This window comes from Dreissena polymorpha, chromosome 1, assembly GCF_020536995.1.
Source record: "Dreissena polymorpha isolate Duluth1 chromosome 1, UMN_Dpol_1.0, whole genome shotgun sequence".
In the NCBI taxonomy this organism is placed as follows: Eukaryota; Metazoa; Mollusca; class Bivalvia; order Myida; family Dreissenidae; genus Dreissena; species Dreissena polymorpha.
Genome location: NC_068355.1, coordinates 149499034 through 149515054, shown reverse-complemented (window position 1 = coordinate 149515054; position 16021 = coordinate 149499034). Strand labels below are relative to the sequence as shown.

Below are 16021 nucleotides of genomic sequence, written 5' to 3'. Positions count from 1 at the left end.
GAGAGAGAAAAAACCGTCTCATTTTTTTATAGCGATGTTTTAGAAATTGAAATTCTGTAAAAATACCAAACAAATGAAGCTGCAAAATACGGTATAAGCCGTAGACGCGTAAGTCATAGTGATAAGTCATACTTATGTTCAGAAATGGTAGCTACGATATTTTGTCACCACAGTTGTGTCATTTGTATAAGCACGGAGCGTCCGTGGTATGAGGTACGACAATTCGTCCTGATAGGAAACCTCGTAGCTGCAAATATAAAAACGTTTTTGTCAAAATTGTCCAAACGAAATGACGTACCTATAGGTGAAATGACGTCGCTACGACTTTTCGCCGGAAAGAAAGCCAACAATCAAGCTACAACATTTCGTCACGTGCATTTTTCAAGGGCTCTGATTGGCGTAGAGCTACGAGATATAGCACAAAACACGCGCCAGACTTCATATATTCGGAAAAGACGAAAAAACATTTTTGACAAATTTGGAGCTACGAGGTTTTAGAACGACAGCGACGATATATTGGTTGTTTTGTGGGATATGGATGTGCAACTCTAAAACTTTGCAAATGTTTGTCATGGAACAGTAAATTGAATACTGACAAAATTGTCTGATTTTGATTTTTGAAGATTGAGTCATGGAAAATAAATAAAGTACAAATGTAAGACAGTTTTTACCAGCCTTTAATAAACTGTGAATGTTAAATGCAGTGTTTCAACTCATTTCTTGAAACCAATACACACAATTCTATGCACATTTAGTCATTAGAAGCCAAATGTTTTCCAGGAGGCTATATCAGTGGCCCCTTGGCCCCTGGCCTGATTCAGGAGGCCCTCCTGGCGCTGTGTGGAGAGCTCAAGGACGACGCTGTGGCCCTTGTGGACGCCATTGCACCACCTGACTTTATCCTGAACTCACCCATAGGCATGTCAGATGGACAGGTTAGTTTGAACTGATTGTGTGATCTAAAGCAGCTTGTTCAACAATTGCCATTCAGGGCTTCCAGGATGCTTATCAGTGATGTACATATTCATAAAATTATTGATTCAAACTACCACTATTCTATTTAACGGTATTAAAATCAAAGCTATGATATACAAAGAAGACAAAACTTCACCAACTGTGACTCATCTCTCAAATGTGAGCATGACTGGAAGCAGATTTGACTGTACAATCTGTACAAGTCATGCAAAAATGGGTTTAATGCCGTAAACTTAATCAACCAGCATAGCTTAAGGCTTGCTTGCATAATTGGGCAGTCTTATTCCTTATTCCTATGACTTTATTGCTGACAGGGTGGCTCCTGACCAAACAGTGTGAATGGCTGGTCTGGAGCTGTGCTGGTCTCATTCGGCACAAAATCCATGTTTGCCTGACGCATCTCATCTAGGCCACAGAAAGACCTATTTCTGGCTTGACCTCATGCTTGCATGATGTATTTCCAGATTTATAAGAACCTGTATGGTGCCATGCTGCAGGGGGAGAGGGCCCTAGAGAGGCCCCACTGGTGGAGGGATTTCGTAGACAAGCCAGTAGTTGGGCGTCTCAGACAGGCCAAGTTGTGATACAAATATAAGGGGTTAAGACTATTAGAGTGTGGACCAAATTCATAAAGTTCCCTTTAACATCCTGACTAGCTGAAATACAAAAACTGAGGCGTATTCATGCTTAATTTTCTCCTTTGAATGTTCATAAAAATTTAACATTTGGTAGATGTTTATGTTTTTACACTTTTGTGAATTTAAATCAGTAGATTATACATACATACTACTGATCCATGCTGGAGACATGGGTATGGACTGCCTCTACACCGAGATCAATCATGTGACCGAATCAGGAACATTTCTTTTGGTGTGTTTATTTGTTAGATGCTATTTTGATGATCAAGAACAGAGCTCCAGATAAAAGGCGTATCTGCGTATTTACGCATTGAAAAAATAAAAAAACGCATTAAAAATCGGACCAATACGTAACAAAACGCTTTACAAATCTTGGTACGTATTTTAAATCGATTAAAGTGCGTAACCGGTTTAACCAATAATCCAGTTAAGTTTTTAGTGTCAGTTAACCTTTGAATCAAGAGTAAGTCAATCAAAATAAGCTTGTAATACAAATGGCGGCCCATCATGTTTGTGGATCAAAAAGGGACGTTTTAAGCAACTTGCGGGAATATTTTTAAAGAAAGTCTGTTCATATCGTCATTTTAAATATGTTCTGTTTAAATTTAATAATATTAATAACAAATAATAATACTATCTCTAGATTAAACACGCCTTTTACTTTTTCCGTTTTCTATGGAAATGGAAAATACCCCTAAATATTCCTAACCCTTTATGGCTGAAACAAAGGAGTAAAATACGCATTGACAATAATATCAGGGGGTGAAATACCCTTTAGAATAAATCCTTATCTGGAGCTCTGATCAAGAACATAATGTATGGCTTTTAAGATTATCTACTTGAACTGATGTTAACATTTAATCAGTTAATTAAACTTTTGCAATGGACAATTATAGTGTTACATGTATTGATTAAAAGTATTTGTCTAATTTGATTTGTTGTTAACTGGAAAAAAATACAGATATCTGTTTTTCAACTTGCAAAGTTAACGTCAACAGTCAACATGCAAGCATTGTGAGCAATTGTTGATAAAACTGTAGTTATCAACTTCTTATTTAATCAAGTATTTAAATAAAACAATGTTCACAAATGCAGTGTCATGCTCTAATGTTTTAGTTATCAGGTTTTTGCTATAAGTCTATTTGATAAGAATATGTTCTCACTACATGTACAAAATTAATGGGGTATTTTAATGTTGAATTATGCTTACGTAGTGTTTTCTAGTGCAACAACTAAAAGAGTTACAAGTATTTTTCTGGCATGCATTGAATAAGAAATAGCATTACAAAATGTTTTTGGATTTTAGCTAGTCGTGTTCAAGATAAGCCACATAAATGTAAAATGGTTTACTTTAAAACCATGGTTGTTGATTAATGTAAATGTTGTATCATTTTAAAGAACTGTTAACTATGTTATTATTGATATATAGTTAAATTTTCTTGCATGTTTTTTTTGTGGTATGTTATAGATTTCATATTATGTCTTAATGTGTTATTCTTATTAAATATGTGTTCTACATAAAGTTAAATTAGTAATTTTAAAGAATCAAATATTTTTAATAAATATTAAAACTGGATGCTGTCCTCGTACTCAAATTAGCTTCTATGAAAATGTTGTGTTACCAGTAAGCAAACTATTACATGTACTTTTACCTGCCCTATTAGACATTATTATCCCCCGCCATAGGAGGAGAGATATTGTTTTGGCCTTGTACGTCCTTCCGTCCGGCACTTTTGTGTCTGGAGCCATATCTTGGAAGTGCTTTGGCGGATTTCATTGAAACTTGGTATGAGTATAAATATGGATAAGAGGATGATGCATGCCAAATGGCATTGTACACCATCTGTTAATAACGGAGTTATTGTTAATAACGGAGTTATTGCCCTTTGTATCTTGAACAAATGCTTTTTTATGTCCGGAGCCATATCTTGAAAGTGCTTTGGGGGATTTCATTGAAACTGGGTATGAGTATATATATGAATAAGAGGATGATGCATGCCAAATGGCATTGTACACCATTGGATAATAACGGAGTTATGACCCTTTGTATCTTTAAAAAATGTTTTTGTGTGTGTGTCCGGAGCCATAGCTTGGAAATGCTTTGCCGGATTTTATTGAAACTTGGTATGAGTATATAAATGGATAAGAGGATGATGTTGGCGTTGTCCATCCGTCCAGAAATATTTGTGTCCAGAAGTATTTAGGCGGGGGATATCAATTCAACGAATTTGCTTGTTTTTATGCTATTTAAAAGAATTACAGTGATTTGCATATTTTTTGTATATTTATTTGAATAAAAAAAAAATTACATCAATATATAGAAATGTGTTATGTTTCATCAAGTCTCATGTCAGTCTTTAAAAACAAAAGTAATTACAAATCCTAACAATAAATAAATCACACCAGTCAATACTGGTTTGTCGTCACCATAATGGACAGGTAAGTTTCCTTTAAAGTGTGTACGCACGATTTTTATATGTGTTAAATTGTAAAATATTGATAAAAACATGTTACAATAACACAAAATAGGCAAGAAAAATGATATATTGAAGAACAATGTCATAAAATGCAGCATAGACAAATGAGCCAATTGTGACAAAGATATTTCGTACATATTTTTCTACAATAACCGAAGCATTCGTCTTCTTCGTGTGTCGTATGAATAGATATAGATGCAGGAAATTAAAATTATCCGTAAAACAAAATTGTGTCTTTGCGTCGTATGAACGAATCTGCACTAAAACTAAATTAAGATTCACATCGTACATGCATTCTGGCGAATTTAACTGAACAGACATGTTTTTAATTTATATTAAAATATATGTATAATAAGTTTTTTACACATTTTATATAAATTCACAAATATTTGACAAAATCATGCATACGCACTTTAAGAATTCATTTCATCACTGGCCAAAATATTAAAATATGTTTTCTATCCCTTTATTTTATTTACACATGAATACATCAAATACTCCACATCATATCTTGCACGTTGCACCAATAAGATATTAAATGTTCATCATATGCACAGTGTAATGACGACAGACACACGCACAAGCATCCAGAAACAGACGTAAAAAGCCTTCATCATTTTTACAGCCAGTTTCCACATGTCTCAACGGTACGAAAACAATTCAAGAGTTTTATCCAATCAATTAACTCTGATATCAAATGTTTATCAATTTTAATATAGTTTTTACATAACATACTGTTTTTAAGATTATAAATGAATATGAATAGGAAATATTCCTTTAGGAATTACAGCAGATGAGATAAATGTTTGTGGTTAAAACTGGAAAAGGCTTAAAATCACAGACCATGCTCAACACCTTCATTTCAATTTTAACTTTGTTCAATTGCTTACATCCACACCGTAGAGTAGAAAAATTCAGCCTACTCAAATATTATGTAAATTGGGTTTGATAATTATATTTGCAGCATTCATGCCCCTTTCATGCAGGCTTGGTTTCGCCCATCTCTCTTGCATGTTCTGCCTCTGCTCGCAGAAGCTGCATACGTTTGCGTTGGTAGTGCTGCCAGTGTAACAACTGCTGATCATCAATAAACTTTGCACACTGCTGATTGGCCAGCTCCTTTCGGAACTGTTCGTACTGCAACAATTCCAGGAAGTGCAATGCCTGGGGGTACCTGAATATGAAAGATTAATTGCTATATTGAAGCTGATTAAATTATTCCTAACAATTTTATAGCAACTGAAATAATTACCGACACGAGTAGTATTCTTTACTTGCAAATTCTTAAACATAGCATTTATGAAATCCACCTACTGACAAATTTTATGGACAAGTTTAATAAAATTATCCAATGAAAGTAAACAAAAATAAAGATTTCTTTTATTACATTTATGTTTAGTCAGTAATGGAAAAAACTTTATGATTTCTTTTATTACATTTATGTTTGGTCTGACAGTCATGGAAAAACTATATGAAAGCCCGTTTGATGAGCGATAACTAGAAAGATGTGTGTCTGTAATATATAAAGCCCATGGTCAATAATGCTTGTCCTTATGTAACAAGCTGCAACATGCACATGTTTAAACTTTTGACATTAAGTGTAATGCTTGTCATTATGTAACAAGCTGCAACATGCACATGTTTAAACGTTGACATTAAGTGTAAAGCTTGTCATTATGTAACAAGCTGCAACATGCGCATGTTTAAACTTTGACATTAAGTGTAAAGCTTGTCATTATGTAACAAGCTGCAACATGCACATGTTTAAACATTGACATTAAGTGTAAAGCTTGTCATTATGTAACAAGCTGCAACATGCGCATGTTTAAACTTTGACATTAAGTGTAATGCTTGTCATTATGTAACAAGCTGCAACATGCACATGTTTAAACATTGACATTAAGTGTAAAGCTTGTCATTATGTAACAAGCTGCAACATGCACATGTTTAAACATTGACATTAAGTGTAATGATTGTCATTATGTAACAAGCTGCAACATGCACATGTTTAAACTTTGACATTAGGTGTAATGCTTGTCATGATGTAACAAGCTGCAACATGCACATGTTTAACCCTTTGCATGCTGGGAAATTTGTCGTCTGCTAAAATGTCGTCTGCTGAATTAATAAAATTCGCATTTTCTTCGATTTTTTTCAAAGAATACTATCAGAATAGCAAACAGTTTGGATCCTGATGAGACGCCACGTTCTGTGGCGTCTCATCTGGATCCAAACTGTTTGCAAAGGCCTTAAAAATTTGGTTCCCGCATTGTAAGGGTTAAACTTTGACATTAAGTGTAATGCTTGTTATTGTGTAACAAGCTGCAACATGCACATGTTTTACCTTTGACCAAGTAAAATTCCATGAGTAAATATTATGTTGCAAAGAAGAAAAACTGTTAATGTCTAACATTTGACCTTAAAATTTCAGTTTGCAGACTGTCATCTGCTCATACCTTTTCCTACTTTTCGTTTTTTGTTTATTGTCCATACATTTTCCTTTTTCAGAAAACTTGTATTAATAATTTTTGTACATGAAATGTTTGACAAATCAAATCATGTAGCATTGACAATACTATGTACTTATGTATATATATATATATATATACAGTGCTCCAGCTAGGCCTAAATCGAAGGGCGCCGCGCCCTGCCCTCCCGAACCTCCGCCCTGCCCCCCCAAACCTCCGCCCTGCCCCCCCCCCCCCCCCCCCCCACCCTAAAAAAAAAAAAATTTTTTTTTTTTTTTTTTTTTTTTTTTACATTATGATAATTCATAAATCTCTTATTACATTGTAATTAGTTTAATCCTCATTGTAGACATTATATTTGAATGGTTTAATAAAAATGGGAATAATACAATTATTTATAACATATAAATTAACATGCAATAAGAAGCATTCCAGAAACACCCGCGCGCTCGAACGTGCCCTTTTTACAAAATACTGCGCATCAAAAGTGCCCTTTTGACAAAATACTGCGCGTCGAAAGTGCCCTTTTGACAAAAAAGCCCCCTGCCCTTTTCAAATCCTAGCTGGAGCACTGTATATATATATATATATATATATATATATATATATATATATATATATATATATATATAATATATATTAATACTTTGTATTTATCATAGCATTGCTCGAACTGAACCAACTTTTAAAATGTTTGCTAATATTTTTTAGTAATTTAATTATTATTTTGGTCTCAATTATTTGTACATTGTACTTCCATTTTATACAGACTTTAGTGCTAAACATGAAGGTGTGTTAACTAAAATCATTTAATGGGTTATTACAAAAAAAAAATCTTAAAAGAACAGTTTAAAGATTTAATTGAATTGATAAGACAAACATGGGTTAAAAAAATTTACTTGCATGCTTGATTTTGGTCACTTAAATATTGCCCCCGGCAAATACGTAAATACGCTATCAGACCTTTGGGGCTTTCATGTTTTACATGTAATTGTATTGTTACCACCTAAATTTAGTTTTCACTTTGAGATAAAATTGAGATACAACATCATTAGTTGATCATAATGATCGAAACTTGTGTACTCATGGTGGATCATATTTGAATTTACACTATTTATGTTCCCACACAATTTCATAACAGCTTGATATTCAATCTTTTGGTGTAAGCCCTACTTATAATACATTTGATTTGTTTAATAAATAAAGTAAAAAATAAATTCAGGTTGATGCCTCGGGGCTTTTTTTCCCTGATTTTGTGTAGTGGCCCTTGCACCCTCACTTCAAGAACAAATGAGTCGCGAACTTGTAAAAAATTGTGAAAAAATTTGTCGAGAACTTCTGAAAGTTGTGAGAAAAAAAACGTGTCGCAATATTGAAAAAATTGTGAAATTCAGTTTGTTAAGAATTAGTAAAAGCATGTTTAAAGGGGCCTTTTCACGTTTTGGTAAATTGACAAAATTAAAAAAAAGTTGTTTAAGATTCTCACATTTTTGTTTTAGTTACGATATGTGTGAGGAAATAGTAATACTGAACATTTACCATGCTCTAAAATATCCATTATATGCATCTTTTGACGATTTGAAAACCTGAAAGTTATAAAGCCTTTCAACGCAAAACGATTGAATAATTTGGAAAGTTCTGTTGTTGTCGTTATATTATGGGAAACTACGAGGATTATACGTAAAAAATATATCCGTTCATTCCATGAGCAAGAATGGTCGAGCGGTCTAAGCAGGAGACTTTTTACTCCAGGACTCCAGGGGTCTGTGGTTCAAGACCAGTTGAGGGTTACTTTTTTTCCTCTTTATAATTGTATTCTTGTTTTTTTTTACTGGAGATTTTTAGGTCCAATGTTTAAATGTATCAATATAAAGCATTTAATGACAAGCTTCAATACTTGCCCAAATCTGTGAAAAGGCCCCTTTAATACTTGCATCATATTAAAATGTCTTAAAATAATCCATTTAAATAATATCATCATTGTCCTGACTTTCTTTCAACAAATAACCACTTACAACAATACTCTGACTGGTAAATTAAACTCTATCTAAAACCATAGAAAAGCCTTACTACTGTCAATATCTTGTCTCGCTGATGCAAAATATTAAATCAAATTTTAATTTTGAATTGTGAAATGGCTGTTTGTGACAGTTTTAAGCCCAAAAAGTCCAATTTTCACTGTTGAAAATATACGCTTTTGTCAAGTATAGTGGCCTTACCAGATTTGTGAAATGTTCTTGTCAAAATTGTGAAATGGCCGTTCACAGCCATTCTCTTAGAAGGAAAAAAAGCCCTGTGCCTTACATCCAGTTCACCTGTGACTTACATCCAGTTCACTGGTGCTCAAACTCAAACTAAGTAGTTGTATGTGATTAGATAAAAATTAGTAAAATTTAATGCAATCATTTATTCATTAGTATTTAAAAAAAAGATTTGTAGGGAACATTCCTTTTTTCCTATCTTGTTTTTCCTACATTTTTTTTCAGAACAAATCCTGTTTTGCCAACTTTTTTTAAAGAACAACAGCTGAGAGTCTGCAATTTGGATTTGGCCTTTAACCTCTGATCAAGGGAGTCGTTTTCTATCACAAAACATGTTTTTCTGAACAAGGCAAACACTTGCAGTTATTTTCAAATTGCATGATGAATGACAAAGTTAAAGTCCAGTCAAGCTGTTTAATGCCAAAATCTTACCTTTGTGTTATATGCGACACATTGTCATATTATGTTGGTCATTCGTAGTACAATATATATTTTTATTTTTTTTTAATGGAAAAGCTACAATCAAAACGAGCTGTGTTATGGCTACATCTGGCTGTGAGAGTTGGTGTAACATACAACAGTATTATACTTAGTCTTATGATTATGAATATTTGTATTACATGTATTTATTTTAAAATAGCACAATGAATGACAAATTTTCAGTCCTAATAAGCTTGGACATTGTAATGCACTTACAAACACTCACGATTTGTACTGCTTTATTAAGCTTTCTGAAAGAATATGTCAAACTTACTTGAGATACTTAGCATACATAGGCTCCTTCCAGTACTGCAGATACTTGAGATAGTTCACAAAGTTGTTGCTTTTAAAATATCCTCTCTGGGCCAAAACTAAAACAATGTTTTAATGTTAATTAATAAATAAGAAATGTACACACCAATTATTTATGACAATCGACATGTGTCACAAAAAAACAGCTAAAAAAACTCCTAAATAATCAGCAAATCTTATTCATTAGCAACTGAAAAGCAAGGTGGAGTCAGCTATCTGTGAACATGTGTTACTACATATGGCCTAAAGCAAAATAAGCGTGACATTTTGTAAAAAATATACTTCTTACAAGTGGAAATAATTCGTTAATTCTATTTGCCGAAACTTCAAATTTTATGAAAAAGTTAATGTTTCAAGGAAATCTTTTCATTCAGTATGAACAAAATAACCATGACTGACAAAACATTTGTTAAAAATGTAAAAAATGTACAAAAAATTATAACAAAATATAGGAATAAAAGAGACATGTATATCATTATCTATCCATTGTATGAGTTAGTTGGGATATAGAGAATGAATAATATAACTACATTATGCATGATAAACATCCTTATATGAAAATAATTGATAAAATAAGGGTCACATGGTAGTGTAAAAAGAGTCTTGAATATGGTCAGTTTTATTTAAAGAAGAATCAAGGACTATTCTGTACACAAACATGTTTGTCATTTAATACCATTGCATTAAAATCAATGTTCAAAATTTGACCAACTTTTCTTGCGTAGTTTTTGAGATGTGATGTCACGAATTAAGTCACTAAAACCGTGACTGTTGGGACAAAAATGAGAAGTTACATATGAAGTATCAGTTATTAGAGTAATTGAGGAGAATTCTTGCTCTTGTATACTTTACACAGTATACTGTTATATTTGGCAGGAAAGGACAGTAATCTTGTATTTTAGTTTTTGAAAAATAAGTATAAAAACGCAATACTGTATTATGTTATTTATGTTGCACTTCCTACTTAATTTATTGCCATTTTATAATTCAGTATTTAATTAAATATACCTAGTGGAACTATATTTTTTATTATTTTATGCAAGATGAAAACCAAAGCAGTGAGAAAAATATTTTCTGTTGTAATATTAAACGGTTTAGTTTAAATATTTTTAAGAATTAATTAAATATATAAATGTGACTGTTGGGACATGTTCCATTGCATTAAGACCATTTTTTTTGTGTATTTATGCATATTTAACACTACAATGTAACAAACTTATAATAACAGAGGTTTAGGAATCATGTGGGTCACAGAGTATTACATTTGGGGTCCATTAAAATTTTGTGATCTGTGTTTAGTAAATCAGCCGTGACTGTTGGGACAAAAAGTTTCTATAGTTAGTATGACGAATTGATCAACCTGAAAGGTCAAAGACCAATCTTATTCTCTCAATGGCTGTTCAATGAAGACAATGACATGCATGCTTATATTTAGTGTGATGTAAAAGCAGAAATAGAGGCGCTTTAAACAGCCGTGACTGTTGGGACAAAAACCGTGACTGTTGGGACACATATTCCAGGCAATGTACAGTTGATACTTATCAGCATATAAGTTTGACTGAAATATGTATACCTCTGTTAGGGTCTCAAGAATAAGTTAAGATAGAAATCTGCTATTGTTGTCAAACAGTAAGCATTAGAAGAGACACCCGTCGAACCGTGACTGTTGGGACAAATTTGGTGCATTTTAGGACACATATCTCCAGAGTACAGGAAATATTATGACAAAGGTTAGGATACCATCTTTAGATGGTGCCTAATGTTTAGTGAAATAGATAGGTTACATACATTTAAAGCTGCCTGTATTGTTTATTTCATGCAATATATAATAGAGGTATAAAAATGCTCTTTTGGCCTCAATTGAGTATATTTTTAAAAAAACACGTAAAATTTAGAAATGTTTGTCTCTTCTCTCGAAAATGATTTTCTGAGAAAGTCAGATAGTCTTGCTACAGTATAAATACAAAAATAATTTAATATGATACTAAAATATCTTTTAACATGCATTTCTTATTAACCCAAAAATAAATGTCACGCTAAAATGGCAGTTTTTTGCAAGTTTAGGCAACTTTAAAGTTTCATAATTTCCAAACGAATTGGCCGATTTATCTGAAATTTTCAACACAGAAAGAGTAAAGCCTGTTGAAATGAAAACATAATCAGAGATATGATTGTAAGAAGAAACTTTTCTTTAACATGGCTTCAAAGCCTGGCTTCACTGAAAAAAAGCTTCTTTTTTTTAGGCCATATAATATATAAAGAAATTTCCCTGCTTTTGATGAGATGGGTTAATTTATACTGAATGTTTTACAAAAATCCAGTACCTTAAACACGGTTGGTATCACAACAAACTTACCTATATGTACACTTGGTTTAACCCTTTACCACTTTGATAAATATTTTGATGCATTTATCCATTAGAAAGTTTAATGTCATTTAAGACCTTTCTTACTAGATTCTAGTTTAGATTTCCAACCCTTAGATACTGATATGCAACAAACATCATAAAACCTGAACAGACTGCAGGTTATTTGCAGGCTGTTCTGGTTTTATGCTGTTTTTACATAGCCATTTTCACTTTGCTTCTGAGTGGGAAAGCGTTAAGATGGCACTCATTTCAGAAAATACAACAATATTGGCAAATATCAAGCACAATTACTGATTAATTTATGGTGCTCAAAATGAAATTGGATTATCCAGTGGCTGATGTTAAGCTCCCGTGTGCAAAACTTTACATACTTCATGTACAAATGCATGATCATCTTAAATAGACTATTGCAAGATGAACACTAAGAAAATGTCTATTGGACTAGAAACATTAACATATTCATTACTTCCAAAACTATATCATGATGCCAACTCATTCTGTATGCAACATTGTTCAAGCTGTTTAATCAATAGCTTTATTAAGGAGACCTCATTCTGTTAAATCTTAATAACCAAATATGCAAACAAGTTTTTAATGAATTAACACTATGGAATATATTGGCCACAGTTTGTCTCAGACTTACAGTTGAGGTAATTAGGGTTGGCCAGACACTGAACAAATTCCAATTCAGTCTGAAATCTTTCTTCATTGTCTGGAAATAAAAACAAAAGCAACCTCATATTTGCAACAATCAAACTCCTAGAAAATGACTTACCGGCCCCCTTATGCAAAAAGATTTCTTAATAGTTTGAAATATCGCGGCAAGCAGTCAATATATAGGGAGAACACAGCTTTTAAATGTAAGCAGCCAATTTAGTTAAAGAAGGAAAACGGGTTAGACCATGGTTCATGATGGCGGCTGATGATTTATTTGAAACAATGAAATACAATTTGCATTATTACCTGTTGAACTCAGTAAAAACAACTTAAATATTGATTATATTTATTTGAATTAAGGAACCTAGAACATTTTAAAATGGAACATAAAACATTTTGAATTGAATCTTATTACCAGGGTGTCTATTTCACATTACTGTTTACTGGTAATCAAAGATCTTTAAATAAACATAAAATTAATATTAAGGTTTTTAAATATATATAATAAATGTTTATAGACAGTTTATTGCCTATTAACATATTCTAAAAATATGGAATTCTGCTGTGAATTAAAACTATGTACGTAGGGCCAAGAATGGGGAAAGTATGTTTTTAGAAAAAATGGGGTAAAACACAAACTTCTCTTGTTTGTCCTATTTTAATGCAGATTTTTCCTAAAACAATTATTGTGTCAAATTTTTTTTTCTAGTTTACATAGGCCTAAAAAAAATAATGTGTTTTTCAGGTTACGGGCTCAAAAAAATGAGGGTAGGTAGGTAGGGATTTTTTTTTCTGTAGGATCTGATATTAACTGGTGGCAACAGTGTGAATCAGATATGCGTCAATAACACCATGTCACTATCAATTGATCAATTGATAATTTCAGGGGTTTATTGCAGTTTTATGGCTTTGTTTTACCTACATGTACCACATTAATTGGTCCGAACAGTGTACTTCTCCGCAATAAAACCATGGCAAGTAACGTAAAAGACTGATATCTGACTGATGATAGCCAATGGGTGTTATCCTAATGGAAATTGTGCTTTTAATGCATATTATTATCAAAACATTTTTTTCAACACGTAAAGCGTTTTAACAAATCAATATTTAATTCATAACAAATATAACACAAGTATAAATGTTCCGTTAAATTCCCAAATGAGAATAATAATTTGTAATCCGAAACACACTTCCGATTTTTTAATGTTAACACAACGTTTACAAATGCTTCCAATATAGTCATCATGTATATTTCCAGACAAAAGAGTGCGAAAATTATGTGGCAATGTACAAGGGCAAGGTATACATATGGAAAGCGTGCGTGTATTGATTTTTTAATACAAACTTTGTAGCCCAGAGAACATTGAATTCTGTTGATTTCGGTTAAAAGTTTCTTTGGTATTTTTTTACACAATTATATCGCGAATAATTTGATATTTCCTTTAAATTAATTTCAAATAAAACATGCTGTATCTTTATCGTTACAGTGTTTTAGTTGAGTAATTATTGAAACAGTAATTGAACTGTAAACTGATTCAAGAGAACATCTCGACGGATCTGGATTAAGTGTTGGGCTTTATGAAAACACGCATGGCACGTCTACTGACCTATTGTGTAGACTGCTGACTGCGGTGTTTGGACAAAAGAGATTAACATGTGTGAATCCAACTCTTCTGACTTGGTCCCTAATTACCAGTCATACATTGTTTTGAATGTCATTATTTTAATCAATACATTTTGAGTATAAATCGCGGCCGAATAGTGTAAAACGCGATTTATTTTAAAAAAATTGGATTCTATATTGGCAGCTTTTTCCAATGATTTCTATATTGGCTGCAACAATGTCTAATTTGCAGTATTCAACACTAGCTACTCTGAGGTAGGAGTCCAAAGGACTCCCAACTTTTGAAATTTTGAGTTGATTTGTTAAATTGTAGTTATAAAGGTCCCTATTTTAATATTTATAAACAAGATCTTAAAGGTTTAGTCAATTAAAACGTCGATCTTACCCTTGTCAGAACTGTTTCCTTGAATAGGCCGCGACTGTGCCATATCTTTAGTTCAATTACTAAAATTTCAGACCGCCTTAATCAGTTGTCATTGCTTTTAAATCATTGATTCAGCTGTTGATAGTTGTTGTTGTTCATTACTGAAAGTGAAAGTAACGGGTGTCAGACAATTCACCCCAAGACAATTCACCCCCTGGACAATTCACCCCCAGAATTTGATTTCCTTGGACAATTCACCCCCAAAGACAATTCACCCCCAAGACAATTCACCCCCATATTTGTATTTGAGATTTTATGGTCATTTGCTTTTGTCATATTTGAACATAATTTGTGAGCAGATGTTCTGGGGTTATAATTTTGACTTTGCACACAATTTTGACGTGAAAATAATAAATGCAGTATGTAAATGAAAGATGACATTGTGTTTTTGTCAAATGCAATTCAACCAATGTATTTTTTCTATAAACTGTGTTACAACATATATAATTGAAATTAATTAAGTTTTTTGTATTTATAATATGATTACCGGAATAAACCCCCTTCGGAAGAAACCCCCTTCCCTAAAAACGGCATAGCGGAAGAAACCCCCTTTCACATTTTGCATACGCGGAAGAAACCCCCTCGCTAGTTTTGCATAGGCGGAAGAAACCCCCTTCGAGTTTTCAGACAGGCGGAATAAACCCCCTTCGTGTTTTCAGAGAGGCGGAATAAACCCCCTTCCTAAGTGTTAAGTCTTTCCCGCAGAGGTAGTAAAATCCCGACTCGAACGATTCCCCAATACATCCGTTTCAACCCGACTCTATTACTGCATGCTTGCTACTTTTCAAGTTTATATTAATTTCCCGATAATCCCGTTTATAACAGTTTAAAAGCACTTTCTGGTAAATATTAACGATAAAAGCTCTCAATAATTTCTTTAACACTAAACCTTTCCATTTTTTCTCTTGTATCAAATAAATTTCGGCATAAGTGACTATTTATAGACTTGATGAAATATTCCCTCCGAACATGCATCAATCACCTGACTAGTTGTTTGCTTGTTACAACGCTCAATACACCCACGCTTTCTATGCTGCATAATTTTCGCGCCCTTTTTATTGAGAAAAAGAGTTAACACAAAATAGAATTTACACTGCAAAAATATTTCAACGTTGCGGTAACATGTACATTCGGAAGTGTGTTTCGTATTAAAAACGCGTTAACACCAACTTACGGGAGTGTGTTTCGTATTTACAGTAAAGAAATGTACCGGCCGTTTGTTCACAAGTTGTTAATGAAGTTGTTAATACACTAAAATATTCAATCTGTGAAACTCAAACATCGTCATCGTGATAATTGAATGAAGGTGCGAAAATCTGATTAAAGGAGTGTACCGG

The 16021-nt window shown here is 32.9% G+C and overlaps 2 protein-coding genes across 3 annotated transcripts in view; one reads left to right on the top strand and one right to left on the bottom strand.

The window, feature by feature from the left end:
- The window catches only part of LOC127855383 (peroxisomal acyl-coenzyme A oxidase 3-like), a 33279-nt gene extending 29352 nt beyond the window's left edge, over positions 1-3927 (top strand). The window contains exons 14-15 of the mRNA XM_052390898.1: positions 781-935; positions 1440-3927. Of these exons, the coding sequence (XP_052246858.1) occupies positions 781-935; positions 1440-1559 (275 nt within the window). The 3' untranslated portion in view covers positions 1560-3927. The remainder of the gene's footprint in view (positions 1-780; positions 936-1439) is intronic.
- A 613-nt stretch (positions 3928-4540) lies between these two features.
- LOC127855705 (mediator of RNA polymerase II transcription subunit 31-like) overlaps positions 4541-16021 on the bottom strand; it is a 62902-nt gene continuing 51421 nt past the window's right edge. The window contains exons 2-5 of one of the 2 annotated variants that reach the window (XM_052391488.1): positions 14646-14727; positions 12623-12691; positions 9574-9670; positions 4541-5264 (exon numbers count right to left, since the gene is read on the bottom strand). In XM_052391488.1, the coding sequence (XP_052247448.1) occupies positions 5069-5264; positions 9574-9670; positions 12623-12691; positions 14646-14688 (405 nt within the window). In that variant the 5' untranslated portion in view covers positions 14689-14727 and the 3' untranslated portion in view covers positions 4541-5068. Of the gene's footprint in view, positions 5265-9573; positions 9671-12622; positions 12692-14645; positions 14795-16021 lie in introns of those variants that run through there. The other variant, XM_052391499.1, reaches the window with a different exon arrangement.